Source organism: Carcharhinus amblyrhynchos, chromosome 12 (genome assembly GCF_965287045.1).
Source record: "Carcharhinus amblyrhynchos chromosome 12, sCarAmb.v2.hapA, whole genome shotgun sequence".
NCBI classification, from domain to species: Eukaryota; Metazoa; Chordata; class Chondrichthyes; order Carcharhiniformes; family Carcharhinidae; genus Carcharhinus; species Carcharhinus amblyrhynchos.
The window spans coordinates 1886895-1905653 of record NC_137335.1 but is presented as its reverse complement, the minus strand read 5'-3'; the positions used below and the strand labels follow the sequence as shown (position 1 = coordinate 1905653).

The window sequence follows — 18759 nt, the reverse complement described above, 5'->3', positions numbered from 1 at the left end:
TGTTTTCAGATAATTTGTCAAAATACTACAAAATCCATTTTTCTGGGAATTTATAGACACTAATTGGCAAGTGCACTAAACCACAAAGTGCTTTCATTAATCATATTCTTGGGCATCTAGAAGTCTGCAACTTCTATCACTGAAAATAATTTTGCAATAAATCTCAGTGCACAAGGTTTCAACCTCTAAGTCAAAGTTGCTAACTAGGCAAAAACATGAATCTAACAAAAATAAATTTAACTAAGTTCTCAAGGAGAAACACAAGAAAGAAAATGGCCACAGGCAAAATGGCAGAAATCTTCATAAAAATACTCGAAACATTACTGGAAGAAAGTACTCAGAGTATTTGGGCACAGCTATCATTTAAAACTCCAAACAGGAGGGATCTTGTATGCAAACTCCGTGATGAAAGAATAAATTGTGCAATCTATGTTTCAGCAGATTCTTTTAGCTCCTTAGTCAGTGGAGGCATCAGTTAATATTATACAAGTCATGTGGGGATCCAAAGGGTCCCAGATTTCATCCCCATTGTACAGCAAGCGAGCTGGTCTAGGACAGAGGGCCGGAAGAAATGTCTCTGGCCTCAAGTACAGATACAATGAAAATAAAGTCTAAACTTTTACTTTGAAGGAAAAACATTTCCAAACGTACATTGTACCTTCATAGATTTGCAAGTTTTTCACGTTAATATATAGGAAGCCACATTAGATCTGAGCAAGCTTTGCTGCTTCCTGTGTTTTCATAATCTAACCACTCCATGAACACATTAATTCCTACAGCAAATCTATACAATGTGAAGATTATTACCCAATTTTTTTTCCTTTGTGAACTAGTTAACCCAAGATCTAAATTCACCATGTGTTCAAAGTCGTTACCAAACATGTATAAGAATCTCAAAAGGTCAGTCACCATTGCAGGTACAGCAAGTAATTAGGGACACAAATGGAATCTTGGCATTTACTGTCGGAGGAATAGAATATAAAAGTAGAAGTGTTGCGGCTACTGTACAAAACATTAGTGAGGCCACATTGGAACATTGTGTACAGTTTTAGTTCCCTTACTTAAGGGAGGTGTGGTTGCATTGGAGGCAGTTCAGAGGAGGTTCATTAGATTAAGTCCAGAGATGACGGGTTGTACTTACAAAGCAAGCCTGGGCAGTTTAGACTGATACTCTGAGTTTAGAAGAAGAGAGATCTAATTGATAAGGAGGACTGACAAAGTAGACGTGGAGAGGATGTTTCCTCTTGTGGGGCAATCTAGAACAACACAGTTTTAGAATATAACAGATGAGGAGAAATTACTTCTCTCACAGGGTTGACAGCCTGTGGAATTCACTGTCCCAGAGTGCGGTGGGTGCCGAGACTTCCAGTAAATTCAGGGACGAGATAGACAGATTTTTAATTAGTAATGGGTTTAAGGGTATGGGCAGGAAAGTGGAGTTGAACCAGAGATGAGATCAGCCATAATCATATTGAATGGCAGAGCAGGCTCAAGGGGCTGAACGGCCCTCTCCTGCTCCTTGTTCTTATGGTTATGGTTCAGCAGCAGCTCACGAGACTAATTTCTGGGATGAAGGGGCTTGGATATGTGGAAAGCTTGAATACGTTGGGCCTATACTCATTTGAGTTTAGAAGAAGGAGGGGTGATCTCATTGAAAGTTGAGGCTTGATAGGGCTGATGTACACAGGATGTTTCCCTCAAGGAGGAACCAAAACCAGGGAGCACAGTTTCAAAATAAGGGGTCTCCCATTTAAGACTGAGATGAGAGGGAATTTCTCTAAGAGTCATTTATCTTTGGAATTCACTAATGCAGAGAACAGGTCATTAAAGTGACTGCTCTCAAAATGCCAACATGAACTAACTGACTTGGCAATGTGCTGCTTTCCCGAAAACACAATCAGAAAGTGCAATTACCCTCAACTTTAATGAGCACTTTGAAAGGAATAACAGAGTTAAATGACTACATCAGAAGTTGTCAAGAGATGCAGAATTTAGACCAAACAAATGATATCTGGCTCAGTAAAGCAGCATGGCTGCTCAAGCGGGGAAATTCTGGACATTAATTCTCAGCGCTGGTTTAATAATAGCTGCACTGCAAGATTACCGAAAGAATCAGGCCACAAAAAGGCCAGGAAAGATCAAAATTCAACAGCACAGAAGTGGAACATCGAGATTGACTAAAATGCAGCATTTCTAGATTGCAGTAAAGGCTAGATGAGGATGATAAATTTGTTGTAGTTGCATCAAGTTGTAACAACCTAATATGCCAAGTTACCATAAAGGTTTAAACCAGCTCCTTCCTCTAAAAGCTTGCAGCTGTTTCTGATTCGCTGCAAATAACTGCCGCATAGGAGGCTGTGTGTAGTCATTAGGCATTAATTTGACAAATCTCTGATATTTGAATACTTTTGGGAGGAGCTCTGCTACATACTTGTAGCAATGCAGCATCAACAGAATAATTCAACATTGCTAATCCACAGCAGTTTCAAGCTTGCTTTTTATAGTGTGACATTTATCACAAGTCCCATTAGAACAGAATTACTTATAGACAAAACGTTCATAACAAATGTGCTCAAATATAGAGCTAATAATACTCAAACTTCCTCTTAGAACTGTTAGACGGGTGACAGAATTAGACAGACAGCTTTGATCAATGGTTGTCCTGCATCAAAAAGTCAGCTTTCAATCACACGACACAACAGCTAGGCAGAGGAAAATGCAACATATTTTTAAAAAATCATTCATAGAACATGGTTCCGCTGGTAGTCATTATCCCATTCCAATTGTCCTGAAGCTGCAATACAGCTGAGAGGCTTAATAAATCAAGAGGGTGTCAAGACTCAGCTACACTGGCATGGGATTGGAGTCACATATAGGTGGCACTAGGTAGGAACAGCAGCTTTCCTTGTCTGAAGGACATTAGTGAACCAGTTGGTTTTTACAAGTGACTTTTGCCAGTGAGTTTTTTAATTGTTAAATCTTTTGAAAAAACAGAATTCAGCTTCTCAGACATGTGACCTGGATTATTACAGCAGTCCGGTAACACACCCAATTTACCATGTTCACAGCTGGAAAAGAAATCAGTAGGCCTTTTTTTTTGTTTTGCACTTAATGCATCCCAATAGGAAAGTAACTAATACTATTTAAACATGTTGAATATAGTAATGTTTCTGAAAGCTACAGGAAGAAAGCACAGACAGAATTCTAAAACAAATCATGGATTAAACACAAGGTGGAAAGTGAGGTTGAAAGTGGTAAGCTACAATCATATTAAATACTGGAGTAGGTACAAGAGGCCAAAGGCCTAACTCCTGGTGCTATTTCTGACTAGAAAGGGATTTGCAATGGTGCAACCATTGATTTATTTCCAAAAAAACTAAGCATTTCATTTGCAAACTCTACTTGAGGCTAAGATCAAGTGTAGTTTTGGCATCCTGCACTTTGTTGAAGTCATGAGGTTACACTGAGGCTTCATTTGAAGCAAATTTTCAAAAGCAGCATCTTGGCCTTTTGGCATAGACGCAAATGAGATCAAGTTTTGGAGAAGGTGCAATGCCTGCTCCAATCAGCTTGGATCATGTAGATCAAGCCCAAGACAGGAGGTGAGAGCCCTGTCTTATCAGCTTGGATCTGGAATGTCTCAACTTGATGAGACTTTGAATTGGCCTTTGATTGGATTGAATTGGGATACAAACAAAATAAAAATAGGTTGCAAGGATACTTGAAGCAATGTACACATAAAAAAAATCCGTTCCTAATTCTGGAAATAGAGAGAAAGACAGACTGTCCTTTTTCAACCTAAGTGTAGTCTGTGAGACCCTCACACTCACTTTGGAACCTGAATGGGAAAGGCAGAAAGGCCCCAGCAGCCACTTAGAGAGTTAAAGTTTGCGTGCTATGGCAGAAGTTAAATGAATTTAGGTGTTAAGTAATAATTCTGTTCTGCAATGCCAATCCGTAAGTCAGTTAATTATCAATGATTTTTTAAAAAACCTCATCTTTTTATCTTGCAGTAATTTGTTGATCATGATGGTGTCAATCACTGTGCATTCAACATGGGTCAAAATTCAGCACGTTCTCCAAAATGATGATTCATTATTTATTTCCTTATCCTGACTAATGTTTAGAGAAAGAAAGGCAGCACAATAAACTCTCTTTTTGGAAGAGTTTGATTTTAACACAGTGCCATGTGGTTTAGATTGCTCCTTTGATTTTGCATCTTCCTTTTAAATCAGGAAAATCTCAGCAATATTTTAGCTACAGGTTTATTTCCCTCTCACCATCAACAGTATCAGTGAAACTTGGCAAACCATAAGCAGAAATGTTCTAAGAAACCACCAGGAATACTGAGTTTCTTCCATTTCAGTTTTAAGAACAGCTGCTGATGCAAGTATAAAGTGGACAGAATCCTCCCTCCTGTATGTAATGGCAATTATCATAATCTCCATAAAGAAGCCCTGTAGTTGAATCATAGAATCTACTGTGAACGAGGTGGTCATTCGGCCCATCGAGCCTGCACCAACAGCTACCCCACCTGGGTCCATTCCCTGTAACCCCACACAGTTACCCGAGCCAGTTCCCCTGACATGAAGGGGCAATTTATCAGGGCCAATCATCCTAACCTGCACATCTTTGGGCTGTGGGAGGAAACCGGAGCACCTGGGGGAAACCCACACAGACATGGGGAGAACATGCAGGCTCTGCACAGACAGTGACCCAAGTCCCTGACACTGTGAGGTAGCAGTGAGGTTATATAGCAATCAGCAATTAAGAATGGTTCTCTATTCAATGCAGGCCGCTAATAACTTCAACTAAAAGCAAAAATACTGCGGATGCTGGAGATCTGAAATAAAAGCAGAAAATGCTGGAAAAACTCTGGTCTCACAGCGTCTGTGGAGAGACAAACCAAGCTATCGTTTCAAGTTCAATATGACTCTTTTCTGGAACTACTATGCTCCAGCACTTTGTTTTTATACTACTGATGACTTAGGTCAACAGGGGGTGATAGCTGGCCATTACAATTCATCTCCAGACGGGGCAGGGGAAAAAGAGAGGTGAAAACACAGACAGCTGCAGCTCCTGATGTATGCTTGTCAGTGACGTACACAAGGTTGTAACAATACCTGTGTATACAATCCGACAGCACACTCTCTGCGCTCACACAGAATAACAAAGCAATAATGAGAAGGTTCCATAAAATTAGATAGCCTTCCTCTTTATTTACTACTGTTCCCTTAAACCAAGCACAACAAAAGAAACCAAAAAGAAAAGATGAAAAGTTAACTTCAGAATGAACAGATGTTCCCATAGGAAAAACTCTCTTACGGTTCTGCCATTTTGCCTGAGTGTGGTGTGGCGTGACCCAGTCATGGCTTTCCATAGGGAACTGGATCATTATCTGAAAAGGAAAACTTTGCAGAACTATGGGGAAAAGTCTGTGGTGATGCCACTAGAGGAATTGTTCTTTCAGAGGGCTAGCAGATACACGATGGGCCAAATAGCCTCCTCCTGCTGTAACCATTCATGATTTAATCATATTGAGTTTGTTTCCCAAACATGATGATATTAACTTCAAAAACTGTTTGGGCCTAGTTCAAATCATAAAATGGTTACAGCACGAAAGGAGGCCATTTGACCCTTCATGTCCATGCTAGCCTTTGAAGGAGCAATTCATCTCGATTTATGAAAGAACGTTGACTTTTTAAAACTGTAAATACTGCTGTGCTGACGTCACTGCCAATCACGTTGAAGCATCTGAGTGTACTTCAGCACTTACCTCGTTACAGATCTCACAAACAGCCCTCTCAGCTCTTTACAGAACATTATGGGCACCAACTAGAGCTGTAACCAGATTCTTTCCCCGCTTTCTTCCATAGGATCGAATCCCCCTCCATCCCGGTTTCCATCGGGTTAAAACTGATCCAGAGTCATCCTCTGATAGGTACCCTCCCTGGGTTCACAAGTGTTCTCTCAAGTTGCAGCTTTTACTGCTGTGGAACAATTAAACACCTTAAGGACCCAACTTTGTTCCAGCTTCAAAATGTGATGGTTATCTGCCCCTGGCGCCAAATTGAGTGCTGTGTGCAAAGCACTGTTACATTGCTCAAGAAGCATCTTGTTTCTTTGAAGTACAGTCCCACTCACTCAAAACATACTCTAAGATGCGTAGGTTAGAGGGATTAGCGGGTAAAATGTGTAGGGATTTGGGGGTAGGGACTAAGTGACATTGTGGTTGGTGCAGACTTGATGGGCCGAATGGCCTCTTTCTGTACTGTAGGGTTTCTATGATTCTATGAAAGGGACAGGTGCTTAAATCATTTACATTAATGACAATCCCAGACAGCTGTGTTTACTCACTAGTTCATTCCCTCACATTTCAGGTGCACTGAATGCATTGAGACAGAATTCACTTCCAGGTTTCTCATTTTGAAATCAGAATTCATAGAATCCCTACAGGGCAGAAGGCAGCCATTTGGCCCATCAAGTCTGCACCGATAACAATCCCACCCAATACCTGTAACCCCACCTATTTTCCTCTGCTAATGCCCCCCCAAAACTAGGGTCAATTTAGCATGGCTAATCAACCTAACCCACTCATCTTTGGAGTGTAGGAGGAAACCAGAGCACGCAGACATGGGGAGAACGTGCAAACTCCGCATCGACAGAGACCCAAGCCAGGAATCAAACCCAGGTCCCAGGCACTGTGAGGCGTGAGTGCTAATCACTGTTCCAACTATGAGCTTGCACTTAAACAAGTGTGAAGCAGAGGTATTCCTATACTAATGTAGTGAGGTGCTATATAAAAGCAGGGATCTTGCTTCCTTCTTTACTTGTATTTAAACAAGACAATACCAACTGATTTTACATAGAACACGACAGCACAAACAGGCTCTTCGGCCCACAAGTTGCGCCAATCACATCTATACCTACCAAGCCACAGAACTATCTGCAACTTCCAATGCCATTAGATCCCATATACTCATCCAGAAGTCTTTTAAAAGACACCAGCGAATTCGCTTCTACCACCACTGACGGCAGCCGATTCCACTCACTCACCACCCTGAGTGAAAAACTTACCCGACATCTCCTCTGTACCTGCTCCCCAGCACCTTAAACCTGTGTCCTCTCGTAGCGACCATTTCAGCCCTGGGAAATAGCCTTCGAGAATCCACCCTATCTATTCCTTTCAACATTTTATAAACCTCTATCAGGTCGCCTCTCAACCACCTTCTCTCCAGGGAGAAGAGCCCTAGCTCCCTCAACCTATCCTCATAAGGCATGCCTCCCAATCCAGGGAACATCCTTGTAAATCTCCTCTGCACCCTCTCAATAGCTTCCACATCCTTCCTGTAGTGAGGCTACCAGAACTGCGCACAGTACTCCAAGTGGGGTCTGACAAGGGTCTTATAAAGTTGCAGCATTACCTCCCGACTCCTAAACTCAATCCCTCGATTAATGAAGGCCAGTACACCATGTGCCTTCTTGACCACTTCTTCTTGGGAGAATTGAGTGTTAAAATATAAGGCACATAAATAATCTTAGTTCAAAGGAAAGTTATTTTCTACATTATTAACAGTGCTGTTTTACCAGCTATTAATTAAAGCAGGAAAATCCTATTTGTAAATTTAATGGGATTGAGGATTATAGGTAGGCCTAGTAGGTATGGATATGATCAGCGCAACTTGTTGGCCGAAGGGCCTGTTTGTGCTGTGGTTTTCTATGTAAAGGCACCTGTTATTCGCAGTGGCTAGCAGTATATCTAAAGGTAAAGACACCAATGCAAAGGTTTTAAAAGGAAAACTATTACATGCAAGCAGAACGATATAGATTTGGAAGATGTGGCAAACAAAAAGTGAGACAAATGACTTCCCCGTGAAACCACTGTGTACTGAAATTCCAAGATGCTAAAGTTGGACAAAGACGGTGTGCCATCAGTTTTCTTGAAAAAAGGTGGGTGTAACTTTGCTGCACACCGCATCTCCAGAAGAAAGGTGGAGAGGAGAAAACAGCAAGAAATTTTTATCAGCCAAACTTACAACATACATGAATAATTAAAGGAACTGGATGCATCTCAAAGGGAATGCGCGTACACTTGAAAAGGAAAGCAACTCATGTGGATTTCTCTGTAATGGAGTGAGGAGAAATACAGGAAAGTGATCACAAATAGCGCTGGCTGTGATTTAAGATGACGGAGAGGACAGACTGTGTGTTCAATGCAAAGTATAGAGAACTCTGCCAGGAGCCATTTCTTTGCAAGAACCTAGTCAAGCTGTTACAAAGGACTACCTGCACATCAAACACAAAAGTGGCTAGCAGAAAGGGCTATGCAGTTGCAGAAATAACAGATCAGGGGAATACTCTGCAGCCCTACAATATTGAGCCACAAATAATGGGGACAACCCAATAGGAGGAGGCTTCACGAGCATCCGCACCTTCAACCTGTGCGCAAGTACAAGGACAAGGCTGAGGTTTCTCCAATCATCCAGCCAAAATCGTCATGTGGATGATCCCATTGGACCTCCTCCCGTGATCGCCCCATGTGACATGAAAACATTCAGTACATTGGACATAGCAGAAGTTACCAACCCTGGCACTGTGCTTAGACCTGTGCACTGGATAAGTTACTGAAGTAATGTCAAAGTGGCATCTAACTGACAATGTGAAAGATGGCCCAACCACAAGGGCATAATAACTCTATCCAGCTGATTATCCCCTTGGCCCCTTCCCAAACATCAGTCATGTGATAGGAGATATTAACATTGTCATCAAGTAACACCTCAGCAAAGTAGCAGACCCAGCAGAAGCACTGGGTTATAGGCTCTGTCACAGGCTTGATCCAGTGCCTCAACATGAAGACAATATTTGACTCGATATCACATCAAGGCAGAGCAGCAAGGCTGGTGAATGGGATTTAAAGGGAAACCCTCCAGGGTTTCAAGGGGAAAGCCCACCGTCCACAACCAAGACAACTCACAAGGTACAATAAATGTCACCTAGCCAGTCCATATACCAACAACAAAGAACACCAGAAATCTGAAAAAAGCGGTTGATCCAAGTTCACTAGTCAGAGAGGAAATACATTTCCAGAGTGGCTGGACTTTAGATCTGAGAATATTGGAACATACATAAACATATACAGACAAAACAGAATGTTACACACCCTCCTTTAGATAGAATGGCCAAATAATGTATTGTGCAGGTTTCAGATTTGAAAACCAGCTGCATTTTAAAACATTTAACTTTTCAATTGGATGTAAAACATTGTTGCCTCATATCAGAAGGTGGCCATGATGTGGCGATGCCAGCGTTGGACTGGGGTGGGCACAATAATAAGTCTCTCAACACCAACTTAAAGTCCAACATGTTTATTTGGAATCACAAACTTTCAGAGTGCTGCTCCTTCATCAGGTCAATGACTCACCTGACTCCAGATAAACTTGTTGGACTTTGACCTGGTGTTGTGAGACTTCTTACTCAAATCAGAAGGTTCTGATGCCAATTGGATGAACACTATTCTGTCCATGGGAAAAGAGTCAAGTTATCACAGTGTTAGAATTATAACAGGTTGCAGTTAAGACATTCTGCTGACCTGGGATCATGCTACTGTTGCCAGAGCTAGTGTCATCCACGAGCCCAAAGAGATCGAGGCTCAGAATAGAGGAAGCTCCATTAGCTTGAGTAACCATGTTGGCAGCAGACAGAGGGAAAGCCAGGAAGAAAGGGGGTTCAGAAAGGGGAAGAGACAAACTTCAACATGCAGGTTATCATTACTACATACTAGAAACATAAACATTCAAAACAGTTTCAGGATTAATCAGCCAATATCGAAGTAAGTTGATAAATCAACCCGTTTCACAATCAGTATTAGTTACAATACACAGGTAACACAGAGCTTATGTACTTTCCTCAATGACATAGCTGAGGCACAGAATTTCCGTTTAAAAGAAAAAGAAACTTATTGTCTACTTTGCACTCAGAAAGCCAGACAAATGAGTTACAAGCAGAAAGGATTAGGTGTAATAGTGAGAAGGAAGGTTTGATTGGAGTAGTTAACGAACACCAAAACAACAGAGACTGACCCAGGCTTTCCTTCCACTTCTCAGTAAGGAATTTGTAAAACAGGACTTTAGATCAAACCCACATGATTAACCCCTGGAGTACTGCCGAAGGACTTAATAAAATCATTCTTTAACTTTATGCCAATAATTTACTGTTTACTATTATAGATCTATGTTCGGTTACATAATACTTTAAGTTTATAAAATGCCAGTTGCAATATAATCGGCAGTAGACAACCCACAAAATTGAGTGTTCAAAGGGTTAAAAAGCCAATGCATGATGTAGTATTGCCCATTTCAGATCAACTTTATACTTAGAGTCAAGTCAAATGTTAGCAAGTATTTACACACAGAGAAACTTGAAATGCATTAGCTCACTGATATCAGGCATCATGCAACATTCAAAAGCAATCAACGCTGAGCAAATTACTTATTCTGTTTGTTACAGCAAACTTCATAAATAAATCTCTGTTTGAGAAACTTTGTAGTCAAAAAGAAATGTAGATCATAAAATAGGAGAGGGGAAGTATCCTAGGGACAGGAGACAAGTCTTGTTGCATGTTCATTCTGAAATTTTTAAAGTTTAATACCCTACATCATGCATTTAGAATCATTTACTATAACTTGCAATATATCACAATGATAGAAATGTATCATTGTACTTGCCTTGGTTCAATTAACCCAGTTGACTTTCTCTACATATACACATCTCTTCAAAATGTGGGCAGAACTTGTATTGGAAAATTGAACAAATGTTGCTGCTTCCCACATTAAAATTGCAATAATTTTTCATGAGGAAAACAGGAATTAATGCTTCAAAACTTAAAATACTTTGATCATAAAATCAGCTGGTTTAGGCAAATGCAATCTGGTACACCAATATTGTGCAGTTTTGTAAGGTTATTGTAATAAAAGGAAAAGAATTAAAATAGTGAAAGTCAGTGAGTAGATATAGGAGTGCACTTTTAGTTTCCTATTGCCCACATTCTCTCATTTCGAATTGTGGAGATGTGCATATGCAATTAAGGTTGCACACATCAATAAAGCAAGGATTTCCACAGGTGAGGAAGAAATGGAAAGTAAAAGAATCAGCAGAGAGAGGTCTGTCTGAACTTGGCAGCTTTCTTAACTCCAGCTCTGGTGCCAGAGGCTCTACGCAGGGACGTACCATCAAGAGGATTAGTAAGGCCACTGCTACTCCAGTCAAACTGCACAGGCGGGACGTGATCCTGGGGAGAAAAGAAAACATTACATTACACCGGAACAGGCTGACAAGAGAAATAGATGTCCCACTCCAAAATTAACATGAAAGTTGACAATTTTGGCAAGTATTCCCCCAACTCTACTGTAATTGTCCATAACACACGATTCTCAAAGAAGTTTACATTATGCTAAACAAAGACATTGTTCTCTAAAGCAATGAGGAAGGAGGCAGCAAGTAAACACCTCCAGACGAAGGAGCTGTCTCCAAGCCAGACAGACCAAAAAGGTGCCTGTGCCAGGTTCGGCTCCTGGTTTGTACTGACCAGGACAACCAGAGTAAAATACATCTGTGCTAAAAGAGGGAAAAAATCATCCAGATTACTGGCAGCAATCTTTGCTGGAAGTGAACATGTGGACAAAAATTAAGCTCAATTGGACACCCTTTCCAACGGAATACTCTGATGGCACGAGCATCATGACCAATACAACAACTATGCTCATTTGGCTGAAGTACTTGAGCTGTTTTCCAGAAAGGGAGTGAGCAGTGAACAGGAACAAAGGAGATTAGGAAAACCGATGGAAAGGGTATTTCATAATCTTCTAACACCCCTGGGAACATACCAGAATGTTCTGGAATAAGAGTGCATCACAACAGACAATGGAAACTTTTTGAAAGAGGTTTCTGCAACTCTATCATCTCTGCTGGCTTCTAAAATAAAACCATCAAGAATTGGAAACAGAGGCTAGTCACTATTTGTTGGGAGACTAGACACAATTCAATGTTTCAGATGTAGATCCCTTTAAGCTGAGGGACAGAGCTGGGTAGAGGTGGGTAAAGACATGAGAAACATTTGCAGAAAGATGCACACCTAAAATGTTTGCCCGCTTCCTCCAACAATGCTGACTCTCTGCTTCCAATTTATTTCCAATTTCCAGCATTAGTAGTTTTAAACTCTCGACTTCTCCCAGGTACATTTGCAACTCATACAATGCACACTGCTTCCCACTGTTCACATTTATCCAGAGTAAAAAATTACTTCTCACCTCCTGTTTATTAATTACAGCTCAGCTTTCAACACCATTATTCCTACAAAACTCATCTCCTCCCTCTATGACTGAGCTTCCTAACTCAGACCACAATCAGTAAGGATAGGCAACAACATCCCCTCCGCAATCATCAACACCACTGCCCCACAAAGCTGTGTCCTCAGCCCCTTACTAAACTCCTTACACACCTATGACTGTGTGACCAAACTCCCCTCCAACTCGATTTTCAAGTTTGCTGATGATACCACCATAGGGATCAGATTCCTGAGAATGACGAGACAGGGATGGAGAATCTGGTGAACTGGTGCAATGACAATAATCTCTCCCTCAATGTCAACAAAATGAAGGAGATTGTCATTGACTTCAGGAAGAGTAAAGGAGAACATCAACGTGGACAAAGTAGAAATGTCCAGAGCACCAACAACCCACCCTGGCCCCCCAACACCGACACTATAGTTAAGAAAGCTCACCAACGCCTCTACTTTCTCAGAAGACTAAGGAAATTTGGCACAACTGATATAACTCTCGCCAACTTTTACAGATTAAGAGCCAGAGAAATTTCCAAAGAATGTGAAAAATACAACATGAGACATTCATCTCCTTCAGTTAGGTCTCCACTCAAACAGTGGAGCAAATGGAGATCATAAAATCCCAGTAATTAAAATGATTCAAGCCTGACAACAGTGCCAAACAACAGTAGCATCAAAATACAGTAACTTTTGCCTGTGCTAGCTCATCTTGAATATGATGCAACTAAATAAAATGATGAGATGGTTCAGGAAGTTTACTTGCTGATCACTGTGCTGGTAGGATAGTATGCAGGTCAAATTCCCACAAAAATCAGGAGTGGCAAGAAGGGAAAGCAAGTCAGTTTGAGGTTTCTCATGCACCTATCAGCCAGAGAGCGAATGCAGGCGGTTTTCTTATGCACAGTGGATATAGACGGATTGGTTACTCGTTTGGGCCTTCTAATCTTAGAATATATCTGTAAACATTCTAAAGGCCTGGGAGAGTCACATTGCAGACAAAATTGCATCTTTTCACCTGACTGACTTTTAGAGGGAGGAGAAACAACCACAGGATGGCCCGAATTAGAAAACAGAGCCTGAATTCTATTATCCATTTAAGCTATACATTAGTACTCAAGGTACCCTTGTATCCTTGTTCCACAGTAAATGAATAAGTGGCTGGACTTACAATAGTATTCAGTGCGCTTGACAAAGCTTTAAGTGTATCTCGGCAGTTGGGTAATCTAATCACTAAAAATGACTCAGCATGACCTCCTTCTATACACAATCCAGAGAACGACACATTACCGAGTTGGTCTGTAATGAAGGTGCATAGCTGTTGCTGACAACAGGTTTTAAGGAATTTTAAATCAGGTGAATTGTGGCAAACGGATGGTTCAATGGTTTTTGTAAATCTAGATTCCAGTCCCAAATTGGGTTTAACAGAAATCCAGCTAGGCATCATTTTCAAACAAAAAAGCAGTAAACTAGTGGGGATTCCACAAGAAGCCTGTGAATTAAGGTTTGGAGAAGGTTAAAAGACTGCAAAACACATTCCTGTAGAACTGGGGTTCGGCCCAATTTCAAACAAGTATTCAAGCATAAATCCAAGAAATAATGCAAAAATGTATTGGAGCTGAATACTAATCTTCTTGCTACTAAAATCCTTGATCCTGTGTGAATTCACTAGAGTATTAGCACTGAGGGAGGTTGGATCTTTGCAGTCATTGCCATTCCTCAATAGTTGAGCATCAGGTGGAATGTTGGTGGATTTGAGTTAAAGATTCCTGCTGAAACATCAGAGGCCGCCATAGTTTTAGGCTCAGGGGTGGCAGAGATAGGGCAGCACAATGGCACAGTGGTTGGTGCTGCTGCCTCACAGGGCCAGGGACCCGGGTTCCGTTCCCGGCTTGAGTTGCTTTCGGTGTGGAATCTGCACGTTCTCCTTGTGTTTGGGTGGGTTCCCTCCGGGTGTTCCGGTTTCCTCCCAGGGTCGGGGGGGGGGCAATGTGCTAGTTGGGTGCATTGGCCATGCTAAATTCTCCCTCAGTGAATCCAAGCAGGTGATGGAGTGTGGCCACGGGGGGATTTTCGCACTGACTTTGTTGCAGTGTTACTGTGGGCCATACTTGTGACACTAATGAATAAATAAATTACTTCGCTCAAAGGGTTGTGAACCTGTGGAATTCTTGACCCCCACAGTGCAGTGGACACAGAAACACAATCAAATTTGAGATCAATCAGTGGGAGTGGGGCAGGAAGGTGGGGATGAGGCAGAGATAAGATCAGCCATGGTGGTGTTGAATGTCAGAGCCGCCTGTCAGGCAGCCAACGAGATTGCAGGACAAGGGGTTCAGAAACTAAAAATCCTGTCTTTCATGGTAAGCATGGTGACAGCAGTTAGCACTGTTGCCTCAACGCCAGGGACCCGGGTTCGATTCCCAGCTTGGGTCACTGTCTGTGCAGAGTCTGCATGTTTTCCCCGTGTCTGCGAGGGCTCTCCAGGTGCTCCAGTTTCCTCCCACAGTCCAAAGACGTACAGGTTAGGATGATTGGCCCTGCTAAATTTCCCCTTGGCATCAGCGAAATTAGTTGGGTAGATACATGGGGTTACAGAGATAAGGCCTGGGTGGGATTGTTGTCAGTGCAGTCTCAATGGGCTGAATGGCCTCCTTCTGCACTGTAGGAATTTTATGATTCTATAAAATGGAACATTCATCATCATCATAACTTTTGAATTAAGGGAGGATGAGGGGACAACATGAAAAAGGTATAGAACAATGCATAATATTGAAAGGCCGTCTACCCTCTAAGCTCATGTTACTTTTATCCTGGAATAAAATGTGTGAAATGGACCAGGCAGGCAAACATGCCTTCGTGCAATGACCTCTAAATCTCTCACATCACTAATCGTTCCCGAGGTGAGAGCGTGTCACTTGTGAAAAGCACATTGACACAACTGAAAACAGCTGTTTTATTGTCTTCTGTCAAATATTAGGCAGAGAGAGAGATTTTCTGGTTGAGATACGAAGAAATCAAATGAACCAAGACAGAATCCAAAGGCAAGCTTTCTCTGTAGGTTCAAATAGACAACTACAGCAGTATTGCCATTCTGACATGCACTAACCCTTAGAAAACTCAAGTCATAATCAAGCACTACAATCTCAGTTCAAAAATATCTGCACTGCCACTGTGACCCTCTGGCCTCGATTCGGCCTGTCTGCAGGTGCATTCCCCAACCCACAGGGGAAACATCGAGTAGAGAGAGTGAAGAAGAGGGGCAAAATACAATGCCACTTCCTTGCATCGACCAGATAATAAACATGTACTATAATGGTTCTTATTTGAAAGGACCAGACTGCTGACTGGGACATAGCAGTGAATTAAATTTAACTGAAGGGCTCTCAAACAAACTGGAATTTCCTACATTGGCAATTTGGGGTGACAAAACAACTGTCGCTTGCCTTCAACCAAAATGCATTAAGGAAAGCTAAATGAATGTTTTGGGATGTACCAAAATCTGAGTGTTTTGATGCACAAAAAGCTCTTAAAATCACGGAGTCAACCAACTGGGATTTTTCAGTGTTAACCTGGCAGTCCACTGCATCCTCCTCCAAGATCTTTCTTCTATCACACAGCTCAGTTGAATGGCATCAATTGGTTAATGTGGAGATGCCAGTGTTGAACTTGGGTAGGCATACTAAGTAGTCTCACCACATCAGGTTAAAGTCCATGACTCATCTGATGAAGGAGCAATGCTCCGAAAGGTCGTGCTACCAAATAAACCTGTGGGACTTTAACCTGATATTGTGAGACTTCTTACTGTGCCATCCAATGATAGTTACAGCATTGTGAGCAATTGCCTCTCTAGTCAGCCCTTTCAATAATCTCTGGAGCTGCTAAAGTACCTTGGGTGCCCACTTCATCTGCTTACTGTCTCTTAGTGACATTATCGACAGTGCTGGCTTCCATATAAATGCTGATGACACCCAGTCCTACATCTCACTTCCTACTTCAACCCCCCCCCACTGCCTGTGTTTCATTAGATTGATTGTCTGATGTCCAGGATTGGATAAGCCAATTTCCTCTAGCTGAACATTGCTCAGATTGAAGTTAGTATCTTTGGTTTCAGCAACTAATTGTTACCTGTAAACTCTATTAAATCTGTCCTCCTGGGAGGTTGCCAAAATTCTGCTGTGCCACAATCACCCGTTGCCCCTTCCTCATAGACATCAGTGACCACACAACAAATTCAAATTTCTCACCTTGATGTTTAAATTCCATCATGACCTCTGTACCCTCTCCCTAGCCCTACAAACCCATTCCACCCCAAACTCTGCCCTCTTGTGCTAGCCTCCCTTTTTCTGCCCTATATCAGCTGTAGAATTCCTGCCCCCAAACCACATCGCTGTTCAAATCCCCTCTCCTCTTTCAAGATACTCCTTAAAAACCACAACACTGACTAATGCTGTTAGCTCTCCGACATTCCCTCCTTTAGCTCAACACCCATTTGTTTGATTACTTTTCTGTGAAGAGGAGTCTTCTCGTTTCTCATAACCTCACATTTATCCACATTATATTGTATTTGCCAAGTACTCACCCACTCAGCCAGCCTGTCCAAGTCACCCTGGAGCCTCTTAGCATCCTCCTCACAGCACACACTGCCACCCAGCTAAGTGTCGTTTGCAAATTTGGAGATATTGTATTCAATTCTTTCATCCAATTCATTAAAGTATATTGTGAATAGCTGAGGTCCCAGTACAGAACCCTACAATACCCCATTAGTCACTGCCTGCCACACTGAAAATGACCCATTTATTCCCACTCTGTGTTTCCTGTCTGCTAACCTGTTCTCTATCCACATCAATATATTACCCCCAGTAACATGAGGTTTAACTTTGCTTGCTATTCTCTTGCATGGGACCTTGTCAAAAGCCTTTTGAAAGTCCAGATACACAACATCCACTGGTTCACTCTCGTCCACTCTACTGGTCACATCCTCAAAAATTTCCAGAAGATCTGTCAAGCACAATTTCCCTTTAATGAATCTGTGCTGACTTGGACCAATCCTGTTTATTGTTCCAATATAAATTGAGGGACCATTGATATTCTATAATGGTACTAAAGCAATTGCATTCAAAAGGAGGCATTTTTATTTTTTATATAATAATCCTGTATTGACCATATAAAATGCATCAATTCCCTGCATGTAAATAAACTGATACTCATTTCCTCCACCTTATATCTTTAATTTATACTGCAAATCAATTTTTGTTCACATTTGGTTTGCATCAAAATAATGCCTTTTACTTCACTTTCCTCTTAATTGCTTTGTTGCGATATTGATCGGTTACGAAAGTGGATAAAAAGTTAGCAAAAGAAGCATAATATGGGAAAATGTGAAGTTCATTTTGGAAGGGAGAACAAAAGGACAGAATTTTATTTAAATGAAGAAAAACTGCAATACAGAGGGACTTGGGGGGTACTTGTGCACTGAATACAGAAAGCTAGCAGACAGGTACAGGTCATCAGAAAGGCTACTGGAATGTTGGCCCTTATTTCAAGGGGGTTGGAGTGTAATAGTTGGGAAGTCTTGCTGCAACTGTACAAGGTACTGGTGAGACCACATCTGGAGCACTGAGCAGTTCCTGTCCCTTTAAATAAAGATATTAATTCACTGGAGGCAGCTCAGAGAAGGTTCACCAGGATTCATCAGGTCCTTGTGCATGAGTCGCAAAAACCCAGCCTGCAGGTGCAGCAGGTGGTCAGGAAGGCGAATGGGATGCTGGCCTTCATAGCGAGGGGGATTGAATATAAAAGTAGGGAGGTCTTGCTGCAGCTGTATAGGGCATTGGTGAGGCCGCAGCTGGAGTACTGTGTGCAGTTTTGGGCACTGTACTTATGCAAGGATATTTTGGCCTTGGAGGGAGTGCAGAGGAGGTTTACTAGGCTGATGCCAGAGTTGAGGGGGTTGAGCTATGAGGAGAGGCTGAATAAACTAGGCTTGTACTCGTTAGAGTTTAGAAGAATGAGGGGAGATCTCATTGAGACATATAAGATGATGAATGGGATGGATAGGATAGAGGTGGAGAGACTCTTCCTGCTCAGAAAGGATAGTAGGACTAGGGGGCACAGCCTCAAGATAAAGGGGGGGCGGTTTAGAACGGAGTTGAGGAGGAACTTCTTCACTCAAAGGGTGGTGAATCTCTGGAATTCTCTGCGCGTTGAAGTGGTGGAGGCTACCTCGCCAAATATTTTTAAGACGCGGGTTGATGGGTTTTTGATAAGAGAGGGGATTAAGGGTTATGGGGAGAGGGCGGGAATGTGGAACTGAGCCACGACAGATCAGCCATGATCTTATTGAATGGCGGGGCAGGCTCGAAGGGCTAGATGGCCTACCCCTGCTCCTATTTCTTATGTTATGATCCCCAGTATAGAGGGAT

General features: G+C 41.9%; 1 protein-coding gene across 1 annotated transcript in view; it reads right to left on the bottom strand.

Moving 5' to 3' along the window:
- The window catches only part of LOC145350730 (aftiphilin-like), a 59967-nt gene that overhangs the window by 3526 nt on the left and 37682 nt on the right, over positions 1 to 18759 (bottom strand). The window contains exon 7 of the mRNA XM_080199969.1: positions 11227 to 11287. Coding sequence (XP_080056095.1) covers positions 11227 to 11287 — 61 coding nt within the window. The remainder of the gene's footprint in view (positions 1 to 11226; positions 11288 to 18759) is intronic.